This window comes from Tripterygium wilfordii, chromosome 7 (genome assembly GCF_013401445.1).
Source record: "Tripterygium wilfordii isolate XIE 37 chromosome 7, ASM1340144v1, whole genome shotgun sequence".
Classification (NCBI taxonomy): Eukaryota; Viridiplantae; Streptophyta; class Magnoliopsida; order Celastrales; family Celastraceae; genus Tripterygium; species Tripterygium wilfordii.
The window spans coordinates 1,216,199-1,242,440 of NC_052238.1; the positions used below are offsets into that span (position 1 = coordinate 1,216,199).

At 38.8% G+C, this 26,242-nt stretch overlaps 5 protein-coding genes across 6 annotated transcripts; 3 read left to right on the plus strand and 2 right to left on the minus strand.

The window, feature by feature from the left end:
• The first annotated feature begins 17 nt into the window (after window positions 1-17).
• Window positions 18-3,663, plus strand: LOC120002109 (receptor-like protein kinase HERK 1). The gene is made up of 2 exons (XM_038850703.1): window positions 18-240; window positions 352-3,663. The coding sequence occupies exon 2, from the start codon at window positions 867-869 to the stop codon at window positions 3,369-3,371; it is 2,505 nt and encodes an 834-aa protein (XP_038706631.1). The 5' UTR covers window positions 18-240; window positions 352-866; the 3' UTR covers window positions 3,372-3,663.
• A 1,685-nt stretch (window positions 3,664-5,348) lies between these two features.
• Window positions 5,349-5,777, minus strand: LOC120002006. The gene has a single exon (XM_038850534.1). It carries the CDS (start codon window positions 5,775-5,777, stop codon window positions 5,349-5,351), a length of 429 nt encoding a protein of 142 aa, XP_038706462.1.
• Window positions 5,778-8,283: 2,506 nt separating this feature from the next.
• On the plus strand, window positions 8,284-15,150 carry LOC120001829 (calcium-transporting ATPase 4, endoplasmic reticulum-type-like). 2 transcript variants are annotated; one of them, XM_038850311.1, is made up of 9 exons: window positions 8,284-8,619; window positions 9,138-10,615; window positions 11,108-11,180; window positions 11,282-11,403; window positions 11,983-12,264; window positions 12,371-12,748; window positions 13,335-13,444; window positions 13,850-14,078; window positions 14,225-15,150. In XM_038850311.1, the coding sequence occupies exons 2-9, from the start codon at window positions 9,203-9,205 to the stop codon at window positions 14,804-14,806; spliced, it is 3,189 nt and encodes a 1,062-aa protein (XP_038706239.1). In that variant the 5' UTR covers window positions 8,284-8,619; window positions 9,138-9,202; the 3' UTR covers window positions 14,807-15,150. The 2 variants fall into 2 exon arrangements, with proteins under 2 accessions (XP_038706239.1, XP_038706240.1); XM_038850312.1 differs by having other exon boundaries at window positions 9,144-10,615.
• A 516-nt stretch (window positions 15,151-15,666) lies between these two features.
• On the minus strand, window positions 15,667-16,428 carry LOC120001830 (histone H4). The gene is made up of 2 exons (XM_038850313.1): window positions 16,293-16,428; window positions 15,667-16,183 (listed from the first exon to the last, which is right to left on the minus strand). Exon 2 carries the CDS (start codon window positions 16,162-16,164, stop codon window positions 15,853-15,855), a length of 312 nt encoding a protein of 103 aa, XP_038706241.1. The 5' UTR covers window positions 16,165-16,183; window positions 16,293-16,428; the 3' UTR covers window positions 15,667-15,852.
• Window positions 16,429-18,626: 2,198 nt separating this feature from the next.
• Window positions 18,627-25,794, plus strand: LOC120002193 (two-component response regulator-like PRR37). Its single transcript, XM_038850829.1, has 11 exons — window positions 18,627-19,124; window positions 19,744-20,221; window positions 20,987-21,148; window positions 21,256-21,389; window positions 21,721-21,882; window positions 22,643-22,847; window positions 22,964-23,399; window positions 23,488-23,515; window positions 23,856-24,641; window positions 25,238-25,311; window positions 25,402-25,794. The coding sequence occupies exons 2-11, from the start codon at window positions 19,915-19,917 to the stop codon at window positions 25,478-25,480; spliced, it is 2,373 nt and encodes a 790-aa protein (XP_038706757.1). The 5' UTR covers window positions 18,627-19,124; window positions 19,744-19,914; the 3' UTR covers window positions 25,481-25,794.
• Window positions 25,795-26,242: the final 448 nt, after the last annotated feature.

Here is a 26,242-nt window from a genome sequence, read left to right on the forward strand (position 1 = left end):
TAATCCAGCAATGGCAGATTGGCAGTGGTGTGAGTAAATCTGTAAATATCTGTCAGTTACGGACTCAGCAGTCAGCTCCAGTCACCCACATTAAATGACCAAATAAAAAACCTTTATCTCTTCTTTAACCTTCCACTCCACCAAACAGACTTCTTTCCTCTTGTGATTTTGTTTTTTCTGTGTCTTGATGTTTGAGATTTATTTTACGATTCTCAGCCCAAACTCTACCACCAAAACATGGTAAGATTCTTATTAGCTGTTTTTTCTTATTCTAAACCTATGTTCCTCCTACTATTGACCAAGTAAAGCTTACGAATTGGCCTTGTTTAATTTGTTGTTTTTCCTATTTAGATATCAGGTGATGATTAAGGAATCTGTCAATTTCTGGAGTTGTCATCTACTTCGAACCAGCTAGTGCTTCGCAGGATTTATGCGCTATGCGTGTTTGTTTTCGTTTACTTGCATAAAGAATTCATAGAACTCCCAGAAGGGTTACAGCAGATTCGCCTTTTCCTTTGGGTTTGTTCATTTCGGTCTCTTTGAATTCGTGCTCACTTGATTGCAAAGGTGCCATCTTTTCTGTTCTTTGTTCACTTGAATCATTTCTCTGGCCTTTGATTCTGGCCTTTGATTCTGATTATACTTTTGATTGAAATAGCTGTAGTTCGTGAACTGTTCTTCCCACTCCATCTCTCTCTCCCTTATTCAGTTCTCCTCTTGGGATCTTGGTTTCGATCTTACTTCTGATTCTTAAATAGCAGTAATTGTATTGCTATTTCTGTATGTGAATCACGAACCCTAGAAGTCAGTTTCAATTAAGCTTAAACAGAACCCATCTACATGTTATTTGATTGATCTCCATATAGATGATGATGGAGCTTAGCAGAATTCAATTGGTCGTATGGGTCTTATCAATCTTGTGCTTGGCATGCTTTTCTGATGGATTTACGCCAGTAGACAATTACCTCATAGACTGCGGATCAAACTCCAATGCTACAGTAGGTGGCCGTGTCTTCGTTTCTGAAAGCCATGCTTCTCGCTTCCTTGCAACCCCACGAGAAATCTTTGCCAACACTTCAAAATCAGTCACTTCATCTGATGATTCACAGCTCTACGAGACGGCGAGGATCCTTGATGGAACCTCGATATATAGTTTTTCAATTGGGAAATCTGGGAGACACTGGATCCGCCTTTACTTTTATCCCTTTGTCTATGAGAGCTACAACATGAGCAAGGCAAATTTCAGTGTTTCTGCTCAAAATTTTGTCTTCCTGAGTGATTTTGGCGTGACCACAAATGTTATCAAAGAGTTTTCTGTAAATGTAACCTCTGATACCCTTGTTATCACTTTCACCCCTGTCAACAACTCGTTTGCATTCTTGAATGCTTTGGAAGTTGTTTCTGTTCCTGATGAAATCGTTACTGATGATGCCGACACATACAGTCCGAATGGCAGATTCCAAGGCTTGCCTTGGCAAGCATTGGAGACAGTTGCTAGAGTGAACATGGGTGGACCAACAGTATCCTCTGAAAATGACACCCTCTGGCGAACTTGGGTTCCTGATCAGAGTTTCATAGTGCAGGCAAATCTTGCTGCGAATGTTTCGAATATTAGAGCTGTCAATTATGTGCAGGGTGGTGCAACACCAGATATTGCACCAAATACTGTATATGGTACTGCTACAAAGATGAACTCAGCAGATGATCCCAACAGCAATTTTAATGTTTCCTGGGAGTTCAGTGTGGATCCTGGATTTCAGTACCTTGTTCGCTTTCACTTTTGTGACATAGTGAGCCAATCTCTCAACCAGCTTTACTTCAATGTTTATATTGACACCTATATCGTTGTCAGGGATCTTGATCTGAGTAGTTATTTGGTTAACACTTTGGCTGCTGCATATTTTGCGGATTATGTCACACCAGTAACTGCCAGCAACAAGCTTCGTGTAAGCATTGGCCCTTCTACTACTGTCAATGTTTATCCTGATGCCATTCTGAATGGATTGGAGATATTGAAAATGAACGATTCCATGGGTAGCCTCAGTGGAGCAGCCACTATTTCTTCAGCTACAAGTTCGAAGAAAAATGTGGGAGCGATTGTCGGTGGGAGCATTGGAGCATTTATTGCAGTGTTGTTTGTAGGAATTATATTTACTTTGTGCAGAAAGAGAAGAAGATTGGCACATGGTCCTTCCAAGACATCATGGATTCCTCTGTCTGTGAATGGAGGAAACTCGCCCACTACTGTAAGTAAATACTCTAATGGAACAACAGTAAGCACTGCATCAAACTTGGGATATCGTTACCCTTTTGCAACAGTTCAAGAGGCCACAAACAACTTCGATGAAAGTTGGGTTATTGGAATTGGTGGGTTTGGAAAGGTATACAAGGGAGCACTTGCTGATGGCACAAAAGTGGCTGTTAAGAGGGGAAATCCGCGTTCCCAACAAGGACTTGCGGAGTTTCAGACAGAAATTGAGATGTTGTCTCAGTTCCGCCATCGCCATTTAGTTTCATTGATTGGGTATTGTGACGAGAAGAATGAGATGATATTGATTTATGAATATATGGAGAATGGGACCCTAAAAGGTCACCTCTATGGCTCAGGTCTTCCCAACTTGAGTTGGAAGCAAAGGCTCGAGATATGCATTGGAGCAGCTAGAGGGCTTCACTATCTCCATACTGGCTATGCAAAAGCTGTTATCCATCGTGATGTAAAATCTGCAAATATCTTGCTTGATGAGAATTTCATGGCCAAAGTTGCTGATTTTGGACTCTCAAAGACAGGTCCTGAGATCGATCAGACCCATGTGAGTACTGCAGTAAAAGGGAGTTTTGGTTACTTGGATCCAGAATATTTCAGAAGGCAACAGTTGACAGAGAAATCTGATGTGTATTCATTTGGCGTGGTTTTATTCGAAGTTCTTTGTGCAAGGCCTGTGATAGATCCTTCACTCCCTAGGGAAATGGTGAACTTAGCTGAATGGGCGATGAAATGGCAAAAGAAAGGTCAGCTGGAGCAAATAATTGATTCCAATCTTGTGGGCAGAATCCGACCAGATTCGCTTAGAAAGTTTGCAGAAACTGCCGAGAAATGCTTGGCTGACTTTGGTGTTGACAGGCCTTTTATGGGAGATGTTTTATGGAACTTGGAGTATGCCCTTCAACTTCAAGAAGCAGTAGTTCCTGAAGGTGATCCTGAAGAAAATAGTACCAACATGATCGGCGAGCTCTCTCCTCAAATAAACAACTTCAGTCAGGCTGATAGTAGTGTTTCTGTCGCACAATTTGAAGCATCAAGTGTCGATGATCTATCAGGTGTTTCCATGAGTCGGGTGTTCTCACAGCTTGTGAAGTCCGAGGGTAGGTGACTCACCAAAGGTGCCTGTTCTTCATAGTTGGACAGAACTTGAAATAGCTAATTAAGATGAAACTGTGATACTGCATGTGGGAGTGAGTTATTTGTACAGCAAGGGTTATGATTTCACACAAACTTTAGCAAATCTCTCATTTAGCCTGCCTTTGTTTTACGTTTAATAGAGTGCGTTTACTTGAATGTTTGCAGGTCTTTTTGTATAATGTCTGTTCTTAATTGCATCACCATGCTTGCTTACTCTGTCTATTTATGTCATCTTGATATTCAGTTATGATTCTTCTGTTACTTATGTTGGATTTATAGCCAACCACCAATATCCTTCTTAAGCATAAATTGGCACATCACTGTGGAAACCATTGAATGGGCAGTTGGTTCCAGAGTCCAAGACTGCTAATTTTTTCCAGTTGTTCTGTTCTATAGTTTCCATATGCGTTTGAGAGTAATGTTCATATCATGTAGTCAAATTGAGTATGCTATTTAGAGTTATTTAAATTATGATGGTAGTGGCATCTTCAGTTTGCTGCTACAGTATTCAGTTTATCTGCTCTGTATCTCGATTTCTAGTCTCGTCGTTAGAAATGGACATCATCCATTATGCAATTATCTGCTCCAGCTCCTTTGCTGATTTGGTTGTGGAACTAGGACTCGGGTCCCAAACTTATAGACATTGTGGGCCATTGCTTCACTAGAAGTACCTCCACCCAGTAGAACTTAGCCGGCCCATTGAGGCTCTAACCCCTAACCAGAGCACGCCGAAAAAGCACAGGGCATGCGTGCGTGTGTCCAAATGTTTTGAGAGGAGTTGGACTTGGACCAAACAATCATGCGGACTGAATTCAATTCCTTCCTTAAAAAGTTAACTGATCAAAAAATTAAAATGAAAGTGAACACTGAACACTATTTTAGATTTTTTTCATTCATACCTTAAAAAAAAAAAAAACCGTTGATGAATAAATATTATACTTATTTAAAATTTAAAAAAATAAAATAAAACTTTGATGCATTTATGCTCATATATTTATGATGCATGGAGATTGAGAATTGTTGGGAGAGTTGGTGATCATCTTTCATAAGTAATAAGTTGGCACAAATATGATGAACTAGTTACCTATCATTCTCCATATAATCATCAAATCAAAGTTTTTAGAGTGCATAATTATGATATTGTCATTTCATCCATTTGTCGTGCTTGATAGAGACTGAGAAAGTCACGTGGCCTTGAACTCAATATAGGTGACCTACTAGGCCTCTCACATTGCAGTTAATGATTATTTATAGTAAAAACCAGCCATTTTATGGTACGGGCAAACCTCATTATCAACTTGATCAATGGCGTAAGTGTTAGGAGCACTAATTTTGTGATGATGTTGTAAGTACAATAAATCCATATTAGCTGTCGATATTATCCACCATCAAATTAAAATTGAAACTATTTGCATTACATAGAGTCACGGACTCACGCTTGTTCTTTTTTGTATATGGGACTAGTAGTGCTTTTACTTTTATTTGAGGCCCCTGATTTAATTTGTCTCTGTTCACATGAATGAATAAAGGACATCCAACATGGATGGCCAAACACTCGAGGCTTTTTCCTCTTTCTCTTTTTGATAGTTAGTGGGCCTGATGGCCTCATGAAAGTAACTTTGAAAAGTCGTAGTCTACCCGCAAAATTTTCTTCTTTTGATTCGAAATTTACTTCTCCGGAACTCTTACCGACTACTTCGATGAATTATTCCAGAATAATAACTTAAAGGCTGTGATTAAAACTATTCCCGCAAGGACGGCAGTCTTTCAGCGTCTGATCATGGACGGCATTTTTAACAAATGAAAAAAAAAAAAAATAAGAGCCCAGAAATTAATAACTAAACGAGATTTGATTATATGATTAATCTTTCATGCTCTTTAAAAAAAAAGAAAGAAATTATAAGATTTAGTCAGTATTAACATGAACTCTCAGAATTTTGTACGATCATCAGCGTCCAGCGAGATCGACTTTGGTGGTGCACGCTAGTAATCGCTTGAAGATGGAGATAAACCCAGCATAAGTCACTTCCTTAGCCCTCCTCAACACCAAGCACTTCTTTCTACATAAAATCCCGTTTCTGCCCTTTCCGGTCTTGATCCTAACTGACTTGTTCTTGACGGTCTCTCTCGCTTTCCCAAAGGATTTCTTGGTCTTTTCCAGAACAGTCTCCTTTCTTGAGAACGTATAGCTCCTCAGATACATTTGCCTGCACCAGACACTGTCAACAACCCCAGGGTGCGCACCAGGTCCCCGGCGCATCTTAGAGCCCAAGAACTCCGCCTCGGACTGCGGCCACCTGTAGAGTCTCGCGTAGGTCGGCCGGACAGGAAGACGAACGACGTCGTTTATGCAGTGAGAGATGCAGGGCGACGACATAATGATCGAGAGTAATTGTTTCGGTGAAAATGGTTATGGTGGTTATCGTTTTGTCATTTGTCATTTGGGTTTGAAGGGCCAAGGTGTTGGATGCTTTAATTGGCATGACGTGGGAATTATATATGTAAGTGCTTGTAGATGTCTAGTTTGGTCCATGCACTTTAATTGAGTGGCTGACTCAGGACTCATGATAATGACTAAATCGAATTTGATTGTTCTATATTGGTAGGCGAAAATTAGATACGATGGATTGCTTTATCTCTTGACAAAAATGCCCCACTAATTTAATCAAATGTTGCTTAATTTATACTATTATAAAAGGATTGAAACTTAATGTAACAAAATTAATTCATAATTTTAAGTGGTGAATCCGTGAATGCATGCATTTGTTCTTGTTTTGAGGTATCATTTTTTTGGGCTTATCATAACATTTTTTGGGCTTATCTAAGCAAACCTATTAGTGGGTGCCGTCTTGAATCTTGTACTAAACGGCAAATAGACAAGAATATGCAGTGCAAGGATCCAAATAAACAAAATTAATAAAACATACTCAACTTATATTTATGTGGATGGTGTGGCTGTTACGAAGCAATCAAAAGTTTTTTTATTGCGTCTCTACCGGCCGAAATTAGATGCACGAGCGGAGAACCTTCAAACAAAAAGATGCCGTTGATTTCAGGTTACGCTTTTAAGCCTAAATTACCATTTTCAAGACCTGATACGTTTTTAAGCCCAAACCAAATGAAAATGGGCTGCTGATTTGAGACTTGCAGGTAGCATTCCCAACTATATACTTCTGGAATTTTAGTACTAGTTAGATAGTGAACATGACCCATGATCCACCGGAGCATTTTTTTGGTCTGTCGTCTTGTTATTAGTTTTGGTTTGTTTGTGCTAATCCCAAAACAGAAAACACCTAATATGATGGGCTTGAAACATGCCTCGGCCCAAAATTTCTTGAAGCCCGCGACTTTGTTTCTTAACTTTCTTTAGTTAGTTGGTTAATGGTTGGTTGCAATAACGAAGTCTGGATCGTGATACCGCGATTCAACGTTATCTGCCAGTTTGGCAGAGCATTTTCCACGACATTTCCGCTAAGTGGAACGTTGTTCGTTGTCAAACAACACAGTGTGCATAACGGATTTGCTCTCATTTTGACAGCGGATCCGTTAGCATCAAAAACTCTAATATGTCAGATCAATTGCGAATTGGGCTCCGCTTGGAATCTACTAGGGCCCCATAAAGGACCATACAGAATGAGAAAAGAAAAGACCATATCTGGGACCCATAAGGTTTTTTGTTGGGTTGACTTTGTCTTTACTATCCATATCGGTATTTTTGGTGTCCGATCAGGCCCAACAAAAATAACGCTACGACGGCACCCTATCACGATACCGATATACCCTCGTCCATTGGGCCCCCAATTTAACACTTTATGTTTTTATGTTTGGAAAGGTGGCTTGAGGGATCACACTAAAGTCACGAGACTATGAACCACTAAAATGGAGTTGTGTTGTATAGTAATTGCTAATTGGACACCAAAGAAACAAAAATTGCAAGATGGGCACATTCTTGGTCAAACCCTTTTGTATTACTGTTTGTTTCTGTTATAACTTTATTAACTTTGTAGTTTGCACCTGTTCAGCAGTGCTTCATTGAACAAACTTACTGTTTGCTTTGGGTTGGCCTAATTTGTCCTCTGACATCCAATGCAAACTAGATATGACCTCACTTGGCACATTCTAATGTATTCTACAGATATATGAAACTTTGTTTTCTTAAGACAGTAGTGTGTAATTTGACTATAGTGAATATCTTTCGGGTTAAATTGCATAGATTCGAATAATTTATATTGGGTTTTGACCTACTTTATATTATCGTTAGGTGGAAAATTATATGTGTTGCGTCAACATCATCGAGTTTGATTGGCATTGAAATATCATAAAAATCGAGCTCAAGCTGAATTAAACTAATTGAAACGATCTCTTTACTAAACCCAGTTAGAAAGAGCCTAAAATTGAAGTCCAACTAAATAATCTAATAAATTCAAACTCTACTCCATTTATATAGACTTGTGTTTTGTTGTCAAGTGAAAATGAAATGGTCAGGCTCTTAAACTGTTATCACCCATCAAACTATCGGAGCGGCCATGATTCGATCTTTTGGAATATGGCGGTGTTTTACTTCAAACCCGGAAATTATTACAAGAATAAAGCAGATGTCTCCGAGGAGACCCATCCATATAAAATATTGAGAGATAATTCTTGGCAAGGAAATGAGTAAAAGCATTATATTGTTATAATATACAAAAAAAAAGTAATACTTATTTATAACGAAACATCGAGCCCAGAAAAATCAAGGAATCCAATCCTTTCTCAGTAAGAAAAGGAAATAACCCCCCAGAGTTTCTTTATGGCGACTGGCGAGGCAACAGGGAGGAAATTTCGTACTGCGCGGGGAAAAATCGTAACCACTATTGACCACAAAAAAAGCGATTCGGTGCGAAAACTACACCGACTTTACAGAAGGTCTACCACTAGCTGAATGCCATGAGAGCCTGAGAGGCAATCTCACAGTACGTGTGATCATTAGGTCATAACTTTTTCTCACGTGGCGTGATCCTATTGGATAGTTTATGTGGAATCTGGTTGCTTCCAAAACTAAAACTTGTACGATCGGCCCTCCCAAACAGTTAGCAAACGCAACAAGAGAAGGTATCAGGTATATGTAAGCAATTGAATCGCTCCATACATCCAGATCTCTCACTCAAGTGGCAGATAATAGAGGGGAGAGGTGGTGCGGAAATTGCTGCTTCACAGCGATATCACACACTCCGAAACTGGTATGCCAAACCCTAAATCTCGATGATATTGGCTTCTTTTACTTTTCAGATTAATGACATGCTTTCTCATTGGGTTGATTTTCTGTTTCTTGTCTATGTTTGGGTGCTGAGAAAATAGACTTTAAGGAAAGAAAACTGAATTATTTATTAAATTCTTAAAATTATGGACATTGATACTGCAAAAAAATTGGATCTTAGTTGAGTTGATGCTGCTTCATCACAAGGAGAGTCTAAGTTTGAATATATACCTTTTCTTTTCGATTTGGTATTTCTCAGTATCGAAACAGAGGGCTGCCAAGGAAAACTGCTGTTTTTCTTTACTTGATAAAATTGTTAATATTCATTAATCGAGGCAAAAATTATATAGTTAGTTGATTAGTATTGTTTATTGTGAGAACCCTACGCTGCTCGTTTCTGATTTGCTTTTCTCAGATGAGATACAGAAGGCTGCAGCTCATATTTATGTGGCTTAATTTTGCTGTATCAAATTATGATATTTCTCTGTGGAACGCAATCAGTTTCAGGTCAAAGGGTGGGAAGGATTCAATTGATTTTGCAAACTTGAAGGATCGTCTCTGAATCAATGGGGAGAGGGGGGCAAGACTATGGAAAAGGAGAAACTTTAAGTACTAGTACACAAAACAAAGAGATTTTCCCTGCTTGGTCAAAAGACGTTAAGGAATGTGAAGAGAAATTCCAAGTGAACCGACAATTTGGATTATCAGCTGCAGAAGTTGAAAAGAGGCGCCAGATCTATGGCTACAACGAACTGGAAAAAAATGAAGGTACGTCAATCTTCAAGCTGATATTGGACCAATTCAATGACACATTAGTAAGGATTCTGTTAGCTGCTGCCATCATATCATTTGTGTTAGCTTGGTATGATGGAGACGAGGGAGGAGAGATGGAAATTACAGCATTTGTGGAGCCTCTTGTAATTTTCTTGATTTTAATTTTGAATGCAATTGTGGGAGTTTGGCAAGAGAGCAATGCAGAGAAAGCCTTGGAGGCTTTGAAGGAGATTCAGCCAGAGCAGGCGACAGTGATTCGAGATGGGAAAAAGATCGCGAATTTTCCTGCCAGGGAACTTGTTCCGGGTGATATAGTGGAGTTGAGAGTTGGTGATAAGGTGCCTGCTGATATGCGAGTTTTGAGTTTGATAAGCTCCACAGGCAGAGTTGAGCAAGGGTCTTTGACTGGAGAGAGTGAAGCAGTGAACAAAACCGCTAAAGCGGTTGCTGAGAATTCAGATATTCAAGGTAAGAAATCTATGGTCTTTGCAGGGACAACAGTTGTCAATGGAAACTGTATGTGCTTGGTTACACAAACGGGAATGGATACAGAGATTGGGAAAGTGCATTCGCAGATTCAAGAAGCTTCTCAAACTGAGGAAGATACCCCTCTGAAGAAGAAGTTGAATGAATTTGGGGAGGTTTTGACTATGATAATTGGTTTAATTTGTTTGTTGGTGTGGCTTATCAACGTGAAGTACTTCCTCACTTGGGAATATGTTGATGGCTGGCCCAGAAATTTTAAGTTTTCATTTGAGAAGTGCACATATTACTTTGAGATTGCTGTCGCATTGGCAGTGGCTGCGATTCCAGAAGGTTTGCCAGCTGTGATTACAACATGTTTGGCATTGGGCACCAGAAAGATGGCTCAAAAGAATGCACTTGTTAGGAAGTTGCCTAGTGTTGAGACCCTTGGATGTACAACCGTGATTTGTTCTGATAAAACTGGGACTTTGACTACTAATCAGATGGCTGTGGCAAAGCTTGTGGGAATGGGCTCTAGAATTGGCACTCTTCGATCCTTTAATGTGGAAGGAACTACCTATAGTCCATTTGATGGCAAAATACCTGACTGGCCAGTGGGTCACTTGGATGCTAATCTTCAAACAATTGCAAAGATTGCTGCTGTTTGCAATGATGCTGGTGTTGAGCAGTTTGGTGGTCATTACGTTGCTAGTGGAATGCCCACTGAGGCAGCATTGAAGGTAACATTTTCAACTACTTTGGTAGATTATACAATTTCCAGTAAAGCCACGCCTTATGAAAATGAGCGAAGTAAAAAACTGTGGGAAAAACACAACGATATATTGAAACCTTTAGTGTTGTGTTTTTGAGCTTGTTATTCTCCAAAGTATTAGCTGAAATATGAATTGAAAGTACTAACAGCTAACAGGTGACAAAAATGAGTTCATTGGTTTCCCTTGGACTTCATCTCTCGTGCTTTTCAAGCAAACCAATTGATTATGTTCTCATCTGTGTTATCTTATCTGTAATTATCTACTAATTTGACATCCATGTTAATATAAAACGGGAGTCTGTGTGGAAATTAAAAAAGGGGAAATATTAGGCGGTGCTTTTTTGCAGTTTAACTACTACTGCAATTGATCCACTGTCCAACTCCCCCCCCCCCCCCCCACTCCTTCATTTTCTTGTTTATTTTTCTGTTTTTTCCCATGCCTTTTTCTTCAACTTATCAGGTTATGGTTGAGAAAATGGGGTTCCCAGGAGGAGTTGATACCGCTTCGTCTTCTAACCAAGGAGAAGTTCTACGTATGTTTCTTGATATCATTGGAGGAATATCTTAATATTGGATTTGGTATTGTTTCTGTGGCTATTAACATGCTTCTTTAAATTCTATTATCCAACACAAGGTTCCTGCCAACTCTGGAACAAAATAGAACGGCGGATTGCAACTCTGGAGTTCGACCGTGATCGAAAATCCATGGGGGTCATTGTTGATTCGAGTTCTGGAAGAAAGTCGTTGCTAGTAAAGGTTCATTCTTCTCACCCTTTTCTTAAAAAAGGTTCTTTTATCCATAAGACCATAATAATATACAATTTCCTCCCGGCGTAGTTTATTGTGGAAGAAAGTATTAAGATTTAAGTTGATCAAGTGAGTTCCATTTACTTGTTATGGTGCCTTTTATGCTTCTCTTTTAATTTCGATTTGTTGATTTAGTTCCATTTGTTGATTTAGTTTCATGATCTGCAATTTGATAAGCTAGAAATTAAATCATCCAAAATTATGCTGTAGAGTTCATATTCTTATTATAGTGTGCGTTGTGCTGTAGAGTTCATGCATTGATAAATGATAATTAAGTATATTATCAAATGTGCTTTCTTTTTTCGTGCATTTTTTTGGCATAAAATTGATATGTTGTTTCATTAGCTTCTTACTTAATCTTGTCTTTCTTTGAAACTACTGCTAATTGCCATGGTTAAATTCTTACATGTACCACTCATCATTTCTCAACTGATATCTATAGTCATTGTGAATTTATCAATCTTCTGTCAATTTATTATAGTTTATGAAATATCCATGACATGGAAAAGTTCTTGTCAAATGTGTCAGGGTGCTGTCGAAAATGTGTTGGAGAGAAGCTCACATATTCAACTGCTTGATGGTTCCATAGTGGAACTTGATCAATATTCGAGGGATCTCATTTTAGAAAACCTTCACGAGCTGTCATCAGGTGCATTGCGTTGCCTTGGTTTTGCCTTCAAAGAGGACCTCGTGGAGTTTGCAACATATAATGGTGATGAAGACCATCCTTCTCATAAGCTGCTGCTTAACCCGTCCAATTATTCAAAGATCGAGAGCAAGCTCGTTTTTGTTGGTTTAGTAGGGCTAAGGGTGAGTTGTGTATTGTTCATTTGCATTTTTGTTTCTGAGATTTAATGTTTTTTATCATTAGTTGATTTGAAATTATTCTATACATTCTTATTCCAAATTATTGAAGGATCCTCCTCGGAAAGAGGTTCGCCAAGCCATTGAGGATTGCAAAACAGCTGGCATCCGTGTGATGGTAATCACTGGTGACAACAAAAATACAGCAGAAGCTATTTGTCGTGAAATAGGTGTATTTGGACCTCATGAAGATATTACTTCAAGAAGCTTGACTGGAAGAGACTTTATGGATCATCCTGATCAGAAAAGTCATTTAAGACAGAGTGGAGGACTCCTGTTTTCTCGTGCTGAACCAAGACATAAACAAGAAATCGTAAGGTTGCTCAAAAACGATGGGGAAGTGGTGGCAATGACTGGAGATGGGGTGAATGATGCGCCTGCATTGAAATTGGCTGATATTGGAATAGCCATGGGCATTGCGGGGACAGAGGTAATTGTCTTTCTAGAATGGAGGGTGTATGTTTGTTAGGAGACTTGGATCTTATACAGTTCAACATCATGCAGGGTGTAAATTCAACTAACTTCTAAACTTTTCCTTTTTCCATGAGTCTTTAATGCGTAAAAGTATGTGATATACTTGGTTCAGCAGATTAGTCATATGGTGATATCGGTGTTTTAAATTCTGTTGATTGTTCAAGTTTAACCTTACATGTATTCACACACCGTAATGATTTTTGTTTCAGCCATTTTTTTCTTTCACAAAGAAACTAAGCTTACACGTATTCATGCACCATTTGTGGGATCTGCTATTGCGTCTTGTTAAAAGCCCGTATTTTCTTTGATGTTAAAAGCCCTGGACATTCCTTCAGGTCATCTCAACTCTTGTCCTTTTACTTGAACTCCATTTCTCGTACCGTACTGTTGTTGCAGGCCTTTTTCACACGTGACAGTATTACTTGCATATTTCACATGATATCACTTGGTGTGCTGATGCCCTTTCATGCTTGGTTCCCAGCTTTGGGTTATTACTCTCTATTGTTTATTAATGTTTATCCCAACTGCTCCACATATCCCAGGTTGCAAAGGAAGCTTCAGACATGGTGTTGGCAGACGACAATTTTAGCACTATCGTTGCTGCTGTCGGGGAAGGCAGATCTATCTACAACAATATGAAGGCTTTTATTAGGTTTGAACTATTCTGTTTCCAGCAAAAATTGTCTCCTTTGTAGTCATTTATGGAAATGATTTAGAGAATTCATGAAGGAAATAATCTAAATTATTCTTATATCTGTTGAGTGGATTTTTAACATACTTAATGATGACCCTAATGGTTTTAAAACACTTTTTCTTATGTCTGCTGTGCGGGAGTGCATTTGCTTAATTGCCCTAGTGGGTGATATTTGTTTCTAATTAGGTCATCATTTCAAGAACCTACACTCGTCATATGACCTCTTTTCTTTATTTAGAACATCGTCTCCGATGAACTTAACTAGATTCCTGATCTGAAAATTTTCATTGTCTTGCGTGTTTAATGTTTCATCTGCTGAGTATTTGGTTTCCTCTCCCTCACTTCTATTAAGCAAAATTGCAGATACATGATCTCCTCAAATATTGGTGAGGTTGCATCCATATTTTTGACGGCTGCTTTGGGTATTCCGGAAGGCATGATCCCTGTTCAACTCCTTTGGGTTAATCTTGTCACTGATGGACCCCCAGCAACAGCATTAGGATTCAATCCCCCAGACAAAGATATAATGAAGAAGCCTCCTAGAAGAAGTGATGACTCATTGATCACTGCTTGGATTTTGTTCCGTTATCTGGTAAAATAGCGCTCTCTTTTCTCCTAAAATTTTATTTCTTAAGGAAAAAAAAAAGCTTTGTTAACCCCTTAATTATCTATTTTCCTGAAATAGAATCTTAAGTGGAAGTTTCTTATTCTGCCGCCTTCTATTTAATTTTATGCCAGGTAATTGGACTCTATGTGGGGATAGCCACTGTTGGTATATTTATTATATGGTACACGCATCACACATTCTTCGGCATTGACCTGAGCGAAGATGGTCATAGTATTGTAACCTATTCTCAACTTGCAAATTGGGGTCAGTGTTCTTCTTGGGAGGGTTTTTCAGCATCACCCTTTATTGCTGGGTCACAAGTTTTCAAATTTGATGCTAATCCTTGCGAATACTTCCAGTCGGGCAAAATCAAAGCTTCAACACTCTCACTGTCTGTATTGGTTGCCATTGAGATGTTCAATTCACTAAATGCCCTATCTGAGGATGGAAGTTTATTGACAATGCCCCCATGGGTCAACCCATGGCTCCTCCTAGCCATGTCTGTATCTTTTGGCCTGCACTTCTTGATCCTCTACGTGCCATTCCTTGCTCAAGTATTTGGCATTGTTCCTCTGAGCTTGAATGAATGGCTTTTGGTGTTGGCTGTTGCTCTGCCAGTTATTCTGATTGATGAGGTTCTCAAATTCATTGGAAGGTGCACAAGTGGGCTTCAGAATTCTGACTGGAGCTTCGCCAAACACAAGGCAGAGTGAGTACCAAATAGGAATTGTAGTTGGACAAGATAACCTTGATCGGTCATGGTTATGTTACGAATTACCCTGGATCCGTTCTGCAAACCCTTTCCTTCAAACCAAAATGATTTGATTAGTTTGATTAGACATAATTGTAATAGTCGGTAGGATAATTTGAGTGCAAATAGTTGTTAAAGCTTCTATTTCACCTTAGTTCTAGCTCATGGGAAGCGAAACTTGAATTGCATTTAATCTGCATTTTGATGGATCGACTTATAATACCACAAAATGTCAATTGATTGATTTTTTGAATGTGCTGAAGATTGGTAATTGGTGTTGTACATTCATGACAGCTGATTCTTTTTTGGCCTGGTGTTGCAATAGAGATGGTGGAGTGTTCCCATGTACCAAATTTCTGTAGAATTGTCTGGTAGGTTTTGCACATCTTTAAACGACCTTCGCGAATTAACGCTGTTATAATCTACCAACCTCCTAGTTTCTGTAAAAGGTAAAACTAAATAAGCGAACAATAACAATAGCCTAAAAAATGGATTTGAACAACAACAAATACGTCAAGAAGCTTCTTCCTATGGTTAGACATACTACAATAACTGGATCTGTTCAGCTGTGGTAATGGATTTACTGTTACAAGCCAGACTGAATGATCAACTGCTCTAAGTTAATTTTTCAACAGAGGTACAAAAAAAACTAAAGCCAAGTTACGTTAAGCACTACACACAAAACTGCAAATCTGACTATAGGTCTGTCGGCATAAATTGCCAAGTTGAGCAGCAGTTCACACACAACTAAAGCCAAGATTACAATCACAAATCTCGGCAAAAACAATTTAAAACATAATCAAAAAATAATTAAAAGCGATATTAATGATAAAACTTCCATTTGCATTGCAATTCAACTGACAATTTACAGCGTGAAACAACTGCAGAAACATAACAAATCCCCTAAACAACTAATAAGGGATTCCATATCATCCTAACCACAACACGAAACGCAACACTGATTTGATATCTTGACAGTAGCATTTTTTTTCCCCAAAAAACAAGGCCCTAACCTCCGAAGCCATACAGAGTCCTTCCTTGGCGCTTCAAGGCATACACCACATCCATGGCTGTCACCGTTTTCCTCCTGGCGTGCTCAGTATAGGTAACAGCATCGCGGATCACATTCTCCAGGAATATCTTCAGAACGCCTCGGGTTTCCTCGTATATCAGACCGCTGATCCTCTTGACTCCTCCTCTGCGAGCCAGACGACGAATCGCAGGTTTTGTGATGCCCTGGATGTTATCACGGAGGACCTTGCGGTGTCTCTTAGCTCCTCCTTTGCCTAGACCCTTGCCTCCCTTTCCACGACCTGACATCTTGAACTGTGTGTAAATCCTGGAAAACAAATAAACCAAACGACTCAGAAATTGCAATTAAATGAAAACCAAAAGCAGAACTCACAAGAAATGGCGAGTGATTAAGAGATGAATCTAGTAAAAATTACCTAAAGCTGAGGATCTGTGTTTCCTTGAGGAGCTTGAGGGAGAGATTTCTTGGTCGCGTTACAACTTGTGGGGTATATATAAGAAAAGTTGAATTAACGCGATAAGGGATTGGATCCGTAAGGAATGACAGGAATGAGTTATGGCCGTTGATCAATTTTTAGGAACGGATATGATTTGATTTTCAACAGCGGAACGGATCGATGACGTGGATGGGAGAGCGGTACTTTTGAGCGGTTTTGGTTTTTTGGGATTTTGATTTTTCCCAGAAGAAAAACTGCGCGGTACGAGTTGGCGCTGTAAGGAAATGACGCATTAGTCCTCAAACCCCGGATCTCAGACCTGCATATGAAATGTGGATGGGCCTTTTGGATTTGGGTTCAAACTTCAAACTCTTGGGCTTTGCAAGGTTGTTGATGCATAACCATGGGGGCCAAATCCAATGCTCATTTTATTTTTCATAAGTTATGAATTATATTCTTAATTTTTTGAAATAAGGGGAATCAAACTTTTATATTTTGTTTTGCAGAGGACATGTTTGTATGTACTCATTCTCGATTAAGAAATAAAAATCATCATGATTAATGGTCATGAAAATAAGGAAAAGATGCATGTCTAGTTAACGAGTACTATCTTCATCCACCCAAAATGAGACCTCCATTTTAACACTCAATTAGACAATTAATATGGAGTGTTGAATGTTAAGTATGTCCTACATGTGACGTAGATTTGTGGGTAAAATGAGAGTCTTATTTTGAGTGGATTTACTCTTTTAAAACTTCATCTAAACTAAAAAATATCAAAAGTACTTAATTGGTGGATTGCTAAATTCAATCACAAATGTCCAATGTATTCTTTTTTTTTTTCAGACATAAAAATAGTCATTACAGTATTGTCGTCGGATAGGAATAAAGGTGTTAAGCTTTTCAAAAATGTTAAGTCTCATATTGCTAAGATGTGGAATAACTCCTTGTTTATAAGGACTAAGCCCACCATCAACCACAGATAAGGTATTTTCCTAGCGTAAGTGAGTTGGGCTTCAATCCATATGTTTCGGCCCTTAATAGTTAGGCTAAGAAAAAACAAAGTCGTGCCAGCCCGATGATCCATGGGAACCGGACAACCCAAAATGGATAATATTGTTGATGTGTATGAGAGTGTGGATTTATAACATGGTATCGGGACAATTCGATACAGTTGGATATGACCTCTACTCCACTTGTTGGGTTTGACATAACCCAACGCACAAGTGCAGAGGAGTGTTAAGTCCTACATCGGTAAGACGTGGGAACAACTTTTTGTTTATAATGACCAATCCCACCTTTAACCACAAACAAGACAATTTATTAGTTATACGGGTCCGATGTATCCACAAGAACCAGACAATTCAGAACGGATAATATTGTTTGTTGGTGTAGATTTACAACATAGGTGTCAAGTGCTCAACAACTTGGCCAATATTGCAAGCCAAATTTTAGAAAAAAGTGGATTATCAAATTATAATTAAATAAAATGGATAAAATGAGCAGGGACAGATTTGGATGATAAAAGCAACCACTCTATATGGAGCCGAAAAAATACGATTTACATTATTTACACCACAAAATTTGTTAAGTACACCGCAATCTTCACAGACCTCAAGTAAAAATATAACATTACCAAGTATAATTTTTTTTTTGTTTTTTCTTAAAAGTTAATTAGTACCCCGCTTTCTCCTTCTTATTTCATGGATCAATTCTCTTTCCCCTCCATGTCCTTTCATAACATTCTTCCATTTTATTCACTCTAATGGCAGCCTAGCAGAAGTCAAAGAAGTAAAACCATAACAGTTGAATTTTGTTTATGGGTTTGTTTCATTTCAAATCCCTAATTCCTATGTTTTCATCAAATGAGTTTTGTTCATTTCTCAATAGATTTGATCCTCTTTGGCTCCCTCTGATTCAGATAACAGCCACATATCATACCTTTACCACTAAACTCATTTTTGTTTTCTTCAGGAACTCTGAAGGGATTGTTGGTTGTGGTAAGATGATGAAAATGGGGGAGATCTGAAGGGATTATTGGTGTTATGTTGTTGTTGTTGTTGTTGATGGAGGTAGATGGGGGAGGGTGGTGAGTGCGTTGGAGCTGACAAATGAAGTGGTAAGGGTTAGGGATTGGAGATGGTTGCCACTGTGAGGATGAAGATTGAGGGGAAGACGAAGATGAACCGTACATGAGTATGGAGTATGTTAAGATTGAACATTTTCACGAGAAATTAAGGTGTTATTAGAAAATCGTGGGGTGTAAATAGTCCCATTAAAAAATACCGGTGCTTTAGTGCCTTTGGAAATCGCGACCAGAGATCGATGCCGTTTAATACATCTCAGCAACACTGCGCCACCTGTCCACCTCCAGATCTGAAGATCATTTGAGATTCGGCGCTCCGGTCTTGCACTCGCAGCTTTAGATTTTGTCCACGTCATTCGCAGCGATGGCCTTGATCATCTCCATGTCAGATGGGGCTCTTGGCCACGTGTATAGCGAAGCCTCTCTGGACCTTCACTTGTTCCACATCCGCATCCCAAAAATAATATCTTCTCTCCCTATCCCCAACCCTCTCTCTCCTCCTCTCTCTCTCTGTCTCTCTACTTTTCTTCAGATTCTGCAATCCAGTCAATCTTTCTTCTTTGTGCAATCGGTTTATGGTTTTATAATACTCGTATACTTGTTTTTCTCCATATTTATTTATTTATCCGTTGATGTTGAAAACTTGTTATTTTCTGATCTCTTATTTTATCTGCTTCATCGGGCTCAACAATGGAGTATTTGCGTTCGTCTGATAATATTACGAGGTACCGTTTCTCGTACAATTATTAGTAGCTTTGACAGTTCTCTTATTAGTTAAAATAGAAGCCGATCTGCCTTTTTTCTCAGCTTTGGAAGAAGTTGTGCTAATATGTAAATTGAAAATTTGACGCTCTGTAGATTTAATGAGCAAATTCACGAAAAGGTAAAGTAATTATTGATTTTTGACTTTGGAGTTGTCTCTTGTTATGTAGATAAAAATACTCCGACTACCGAGCTGCGGCAAGGTATTTGCGTTTTGATATCAAAGAGATTATGGAACTCAGATTGGAGAATTTAAGTTCTCTGCCTTTCTTTTTTTTTTTTTTTTTGCGTAAGCTTTCTCTGGAACCAAACAGAGGATGCAGCTTCCGCTTTCTGTATGTGTCAAAAATTTTGTGCAAGAGTGTCCTGTTGCCATTTAGATGCGGAATAATTTGACTTGTACTTCACAATTTTGACATGCTTTTATATTACTCTGGGGTAATTTCTTTTTTTAAAACACATGATTTTGAAAGGTCTTAGGGTTTGGAAGTTTTTGCTGCAGAACGCTGATGGTCATAAATTATTTGTGATAAATATTGTCAATGCACGGAGACTAATTTTATCTTCCTGTAATGTTTGCAGAGATTGAATTCTGAAGAAGGTTTCATGTACCATCATTAAATAGACCATGATAGCTCCTCTATGAGAGCCCCTGCTGCCACATTTTCACCTTTTCTGGAACTGGTAGATGATAGCTGTTGTGTTGACTGATGATGTTAAGGAAGGTAGTTGGCAGTGGACTAGGATAACCATATGTATTACGAGCAGAAGGAAGTCAGAAATGGAGTGATGGGAGAAGGGCAAGGTTCTGGCTCATCCGATGAGGATGAGACTAGGGCAACTAGGGCAGATGGTGCAGTTGCAGATGTAGTGAATGGGCGTGGAGAGGGTATTCAGGTACATGATGGTTTGCAGATACAACCACCACCTCAAGTTTCTGCTACAATAATACGTTGGGAGAGGTTTCTCCCTACTAGGTCGCTGAAGGTTCTTTTAGTGGAAAATGATGATTCTACGCGTCATGTTGTCAGTGCTCTACTACGGAATTGCAGTTATGAAGGTTGGTAAAATGTATTAATTGGTGATTCTTTTTTCAGGTGATCATCCTCCTTACACATTTATGTGATACTTGTTTGTTATTGATTTGTGACGGAACATATCATGCCTAGAATTAAGGATTCATATCAATGGGGGCTCTATTTTTTTGTTTGGGAGTGCCGGTTAGAAAGTTTAAACTAGCTTTCGAGCATTCATTAAATAAAAAACTAGCTTAGAGTGTCTGTAAGTATAATCTTTCCTCAAATTGTTTTGTTGTCTTTTGAAAAAGATTCATTTGTATATTATTTTATATCCAATGTATTTAGGCTTGCTTCATTAAAGAACCGAATATGTGTTTGCATTTACCTTAATAATTATCTTTTTTATCATTTGAGTTTGTTAGTCTCTTTCTGAGTAACTATGAGATTCTCTTGAAAAGTTGGCTACACTTTTTGAGGTATCAATCATCAGGCTTCCACCATAAGTTAGGTTAAAAGTTATTCTTATCAAGCTTGGCCAACTTGTTCTTGTTAATATATTGCTTGCTTGATGTCATTCTTAAAGATTTGTCATTGCAAGATCCTGATATAGATAGAATCTTGTTTCAATGGTTCGCTATGGTGTTATTTGGTGACAACACTCTTTAGCGTGTTTTTTTGGGTTATTTTTATCATGAAATGGTAAGTTTTGAATTATGACATAGTAAGTCCAAAGTTTTCTTGGATGTATCAAAGTGCCACCTCTGTGTCTTCTTCATTTTTATAATCCTCACTTTGGTATGGCGCAGTCACTGCCGTTGCAAATGGACTTCAAGCTTGGAAAATCCTGGCAGATCTGAATAATAATATTGATCTTATCCTAACAGAGGTAGTCATGCCCATTTTGTCGGGAATTGGTCTTTTATGCAAGATTATGAGCCACAAAACTTTGAAAAATATTCCTGTGATTAGTAAGTACCTTTTCATGCTGCCTACTTTGAATTGGAAGGATGAGTTTCATCATCCATTATTTTTGGTGACCCATTTGCTTGGCACACCTGACAAGTATTTCTTGCAGTGATGTCATCTCATGATTCTATGGGAATTGTCTTTAAGTGTTTGTCAAAGGGCGCACTTGATTTTCTTGTGAAACCAATTCGAAAGAATGAACTTAAGAACCTGTGGCAGCATGTGTGGAGGAGATGCCACAGTGTAAGTTCCTATTCATCTCAGCTTTAGACTATAAAATATGCATTGTGAACTTATCTGGACAGTTTTTGTTGGTTCCAATTATCTGGAATTCTTTTAGCATTTATTGTTTAATTGGTGTTCCTTAGAGATTTCTAGTTCATCATATTTTGCCAGTGACACTGACTGTCTGCTTGAGCATAATTTCAGGTTTTTGAGACACTTTTGGCTTTACATCGAGCTTGTCTTTATGACATTTTCTTGTATTTAAAATTGTATCACTATTTTATTGATGGTTGTACAGTAATAATTGAATTCCAGGCTCAAACTTTGATAATTTTTCTTCCTCTCTCAGTCTAGTGGCAGTGGAAGTGAAAGCGGGACACAGGCAAAAAAATCTGCAAAGTCGAGAAGTAATGATGACACTGAAAATGATACCAGCAGTAATGATGTGCAAGATGATGGTAGTAATGGACCAAGTATTCGGGATGGAAGTGATAATGGGAGTGGCACTCAGGTAACTCTCTAGACCCTTCCTAATTGCTTACCTTGATGTTGGTTAGTGCATGCATTTTTGTCTCATTGTTGTGTCATAATTTAGAGTGACGTGATGGTCCTGTTGGAAATTATGCTGATTTATTTCTTCCTTTGGCAAAGGAAGAGGTATCAATCTCAAAGGCTCTGTCTCAAACAGTTTGGGGTCAACTACGTGTATCCCTCAGAGAAATAATTTGGAGTCTGCTACATGGGTTCTCTTTTGCCATTTTCTCTTATTTAGAGTTGCAGTCTCCATTAATCCTAAAGAGCTCATATCCTTTCTCATCACTTCCATTCATGTCCTTTTTTTTTGTTTCACTCCTCCTTTTACCCAAACTATTAAAAAAAATGTTTTTCTTAAATTTGCACATTTTTCTTTTCTTTTATTTAGAATTTATATGGTAACCCTTCTACAGACAAGTTTGCCCTTTTTCTTCTTCTTCTTTTTTTACAAAAAATAAGTTTTAACTGATTGAAATTTGATAAATTTGTATGTTACCTTATTCCATTATTTGCATGAGCTTCCAGCTATTTACACTGACATAATAACGTCTGATCTTGAAATCCTGTGGACTTTCATTGATTCATCTATGGGCTTTTATTCCCTTTCTGTTTTCAATATGAATTCCATGAACTTGAATTATCAATTTTGCATGTATGGCATTCTATATAATAATCCCGAAGTAAGTACAGGATGAAATGTCAATTTTTAAAGCGTATCGATGATAAAAGCTATGCAGATGAACACTTTTATCTTGCAGAGTTCATGGACAAAGAGGGCTGCGGAGAATGAAGGTCTTCAACCATTATCACCCTCCTGCCCGCTTGCGGATGCTCCTGATAGTACTTGTGCCCAGGTGATCCATTTGAAGCCTGAAACATATGGCAACAGGTGGGTGCATGTTACTGAGGCAAAAGATTGTCCAGACCAGGATGAACGACTTGGTACACTAACTTAATATAGAACTAGTTTTTCTTAATTACCCATTCTTCTTTGGACTTATCTTTGTTTTTCTTTCTTCCTTTGCCGATGAACATTGCTGGCTGACCTCATTGGAAAGAAAATGCTGCGATGGGCAAAGACTTGGAAATTGGAGTATCTAGACCAGATTCACGACTTGAGTATCAGTGTGAGACATCTTCACACCCATTGAGCAAATGGCAAAACAAGTCATCTGAAGTAGACAGTAAGCCACCTGATAATACTCAACTGGAGGTCAATAATGAGAATATAAGCAGCATGCGAACAGACGAAGGCCCAAAATTGATAAGCTCACTTACTAACTATTTTAACCCACCAGCTGAAAGCAAAGACGTTGATGCTTCAAACTATCCTTTTGACATATCACATGTCAGGGATAAAGCAGGTTGTGTTTCTGGAGAATTTCCATCCTTTGAACTGACTTTGAAAAGGCATAGAGGAACTGGAGACGGTGCAAATGCTCTAACTGATGACTGTAATGTTCTAAGACATTCATCTCTGTCAGCATTCTCAAAGTAAGTGGAGAACACGAACTAATATTGTCATGCTGGGACTATGATCAGTCTTGAATGTAACTTTGTCTTTTTCCCATTAAATATGCAGATACAATACAGTTTCTTCTGCAAATCAGGTATCTTTACTAATCTCTAGCTTCCTGAAAGCAGTTACGTTGGTTGAGCATCCCGCACATGGGTTACATTTTGTCAGTTGTAAATTTCTTCTGTTTATCTTTTTTCCTTGATAAGGGCACTTTGATTTTATGAGTAAGAGTGAAAATACTGAAATGTTATTGGGTCTGCGCATGCACATGTGTGCACACACATGCACAGAGAGAGAGAGAGAGAGAAGCATCTGCTGTAGCATAGCACTGCTTTTGGCAATTGGCTGCCAGCTGCTGACAAGAAATAACGTAGTTGTAGAAGAGTAAAATGTTGCTGTGGTGCATTTCTAATTATTCACCTTTCATCCAGGCTCTTACTGGGAATGTAGGTTCCTGGTCTCCCCTCAACAATAGTTCTATTGCAATGAAGACAGAAAAGATGCAGCAAAATCCACCTGATTTGAATGGAGCTCCTCTCTATCAGCAGTTGACTGGAAGTAGCAACAACAATGAAATTGCCTCCACTGCAGAATATGTTACCCCTAAGCCTGAAGCTTTCAATGATCAGTCTGATTCCACATCAGCATTCAAATCATTTCAGTCTTCTGCATTCCAATCTGTTCAGAATGATCGTGTTAGTGCACCTCTGCAAGTGACCCCTGTAAAGTCAGATGATTTAGTGGTTGCTGCAGTTCAAGCACAATGCAGAAGTTCGTACCAGCAGGTCCAAGTCCAGCACCACCACCACCACCACCACCACCATGATCATTATTATCACGTCCATACTAAGCAGAAGCATCAATCTCAGCCAGATCATGATGATACATCACTGAGGAATATGACATCAACTGCTCCACAATGTGGGTCATCTAATGTGTTAGGAGGTCCCCTTGAAGGTAATGCTAGAAACTATAGTACGAATGGGAGTGCCTCTGGGAGCAACCATGGTAGTGATGGGCAAAATGGGAGCAGCACTGCCATGAATGCCGGAGCAACAAATATGGAAAGTGACAATGGGGCTGCTGGTAATAGTGGGACTGCTGCCATCAGTGGAAGAGTGAGTGGAAATGGAACAGATGATGACCGCATTGCACTACGAGAGGCAGCCTTGAATAAATTTCGTCAGAAAAGGAAAGAAAGATGCTTTGAAAAGAGGGTAACCTTCTCCCTCTTTTTTTCCCCTTTAAAGCTTTTGTCTGCCTGCCTTTGCCCTACTTAGGATTTGCATCATCTTTACTCAGTTACACTATTACAATTCCCTATTGGCTATGTGGTAAGTTGTGTTAATAATCCAAATTGACCCACGTCTATCAGGACCTAAAGTTTCTCCGAACAAAAGTGGTATCCTCTGGGTGGCAAAAAAAAAAAGCGCAAGCAATTACGAGATAAAGTTTATTAAAGTGACCCTCAATTCAATGGACAACTGATCCTATTTCGTTGATGAATTTTAGACAACGTATCTGGTATATTTTACTTATATCTGTTGAAGCTTGCATGAGATCAACAGCAGCCTAGATACTGACAACTTAGGAAGTTGACATTGGGTTTATCATTGAAAATATTTCCCTCATATATTGTGCATGATTGCATTGAATATATTAGACTCTAGAAACCTTAATAGTTTGGCATGGAAATCGGTAAGTCAGTTTTAGTGATATTGGAACAGCCATATGATGCGTTAAGATGGGAGGCTTTGTCAAAAATTAATAATTGGTTGGCATAGTTAGGTCATTGTCACCCCTTGTTTTTCAGGTACGATACCAGAGCAGGAAAAAGTTGGCAGAACAACGCCCTCGTGTCAAGGGACAATTTGTTCGGCAGATAATGTATGGTAAAACCAAAATTGAGTTGAAACTCTGATTTCTATCAGGATTCATACTATCCATATCCCTGCTCTTGCTTGTCTTGCTTTCCAGGTCTGACGACAAAGGGCCCAATGATTGTCCTGGCCATGACCTCACCTCCGAAGACAATTCCAATGAGAGTCCTAGATAACATTAGAATGATGCAGATTGCTGATCCAACCCTTGTTCCTGGTTGTGCATGTTGACCAGTGTATGCAGTGAATGGATTTATGGTGTATGACTCTTGGGTCGGAGATGGTAATACATAGCATTGAGATATTTGATTTGAGTTTCTTTGTAAAACCTTTACAAGCTACGTTTAGCCTGTGTTTTATGGTTATGGATCGTGATAATGTACGTTGGACTCGTGTTTGTACACTGTGATGGTTTTATTGTAGGCAGCCCTTGAATAGGGTAACCTCCATCCAATTAATCGGTCACGGTAATGTGTGTTTCTTAACCTAACCAGTTGTCTTTTAGAATTTTCTATGTTGTCCTTCAATGGCATCTCTGAGAGATCACCAGGATCATGGGAGTTTTTGCTGATAGTAATTGATCTGGTATGTAAAAGGACGTTTGTTCTCATACAAACAAGTTCTGTTACAGCAGTCACGCACGGTTTTGAATGCTTTGCTGTTCTATAATTTCATAAACTCAACGACTGAAGAATGCAAGGGCTTAAGCTTGCTTGTTAAGAAAGTGACATAAAATCACATTTATACAAAGGGGTACATAACCAAAGAAGGTGCGGAGTGATGAACCCAAGCATGAGCCTAATACCTCAAAAGGCAGAGAATACTAGTCATTCTACTCTAACAACTCCATATGTTCATAACTACAATGCACATGTTCCAAACAAAAACAAGAAGAAAATAAAGGGATAAAATTGCAAAATGAACCCCACCATCATCAT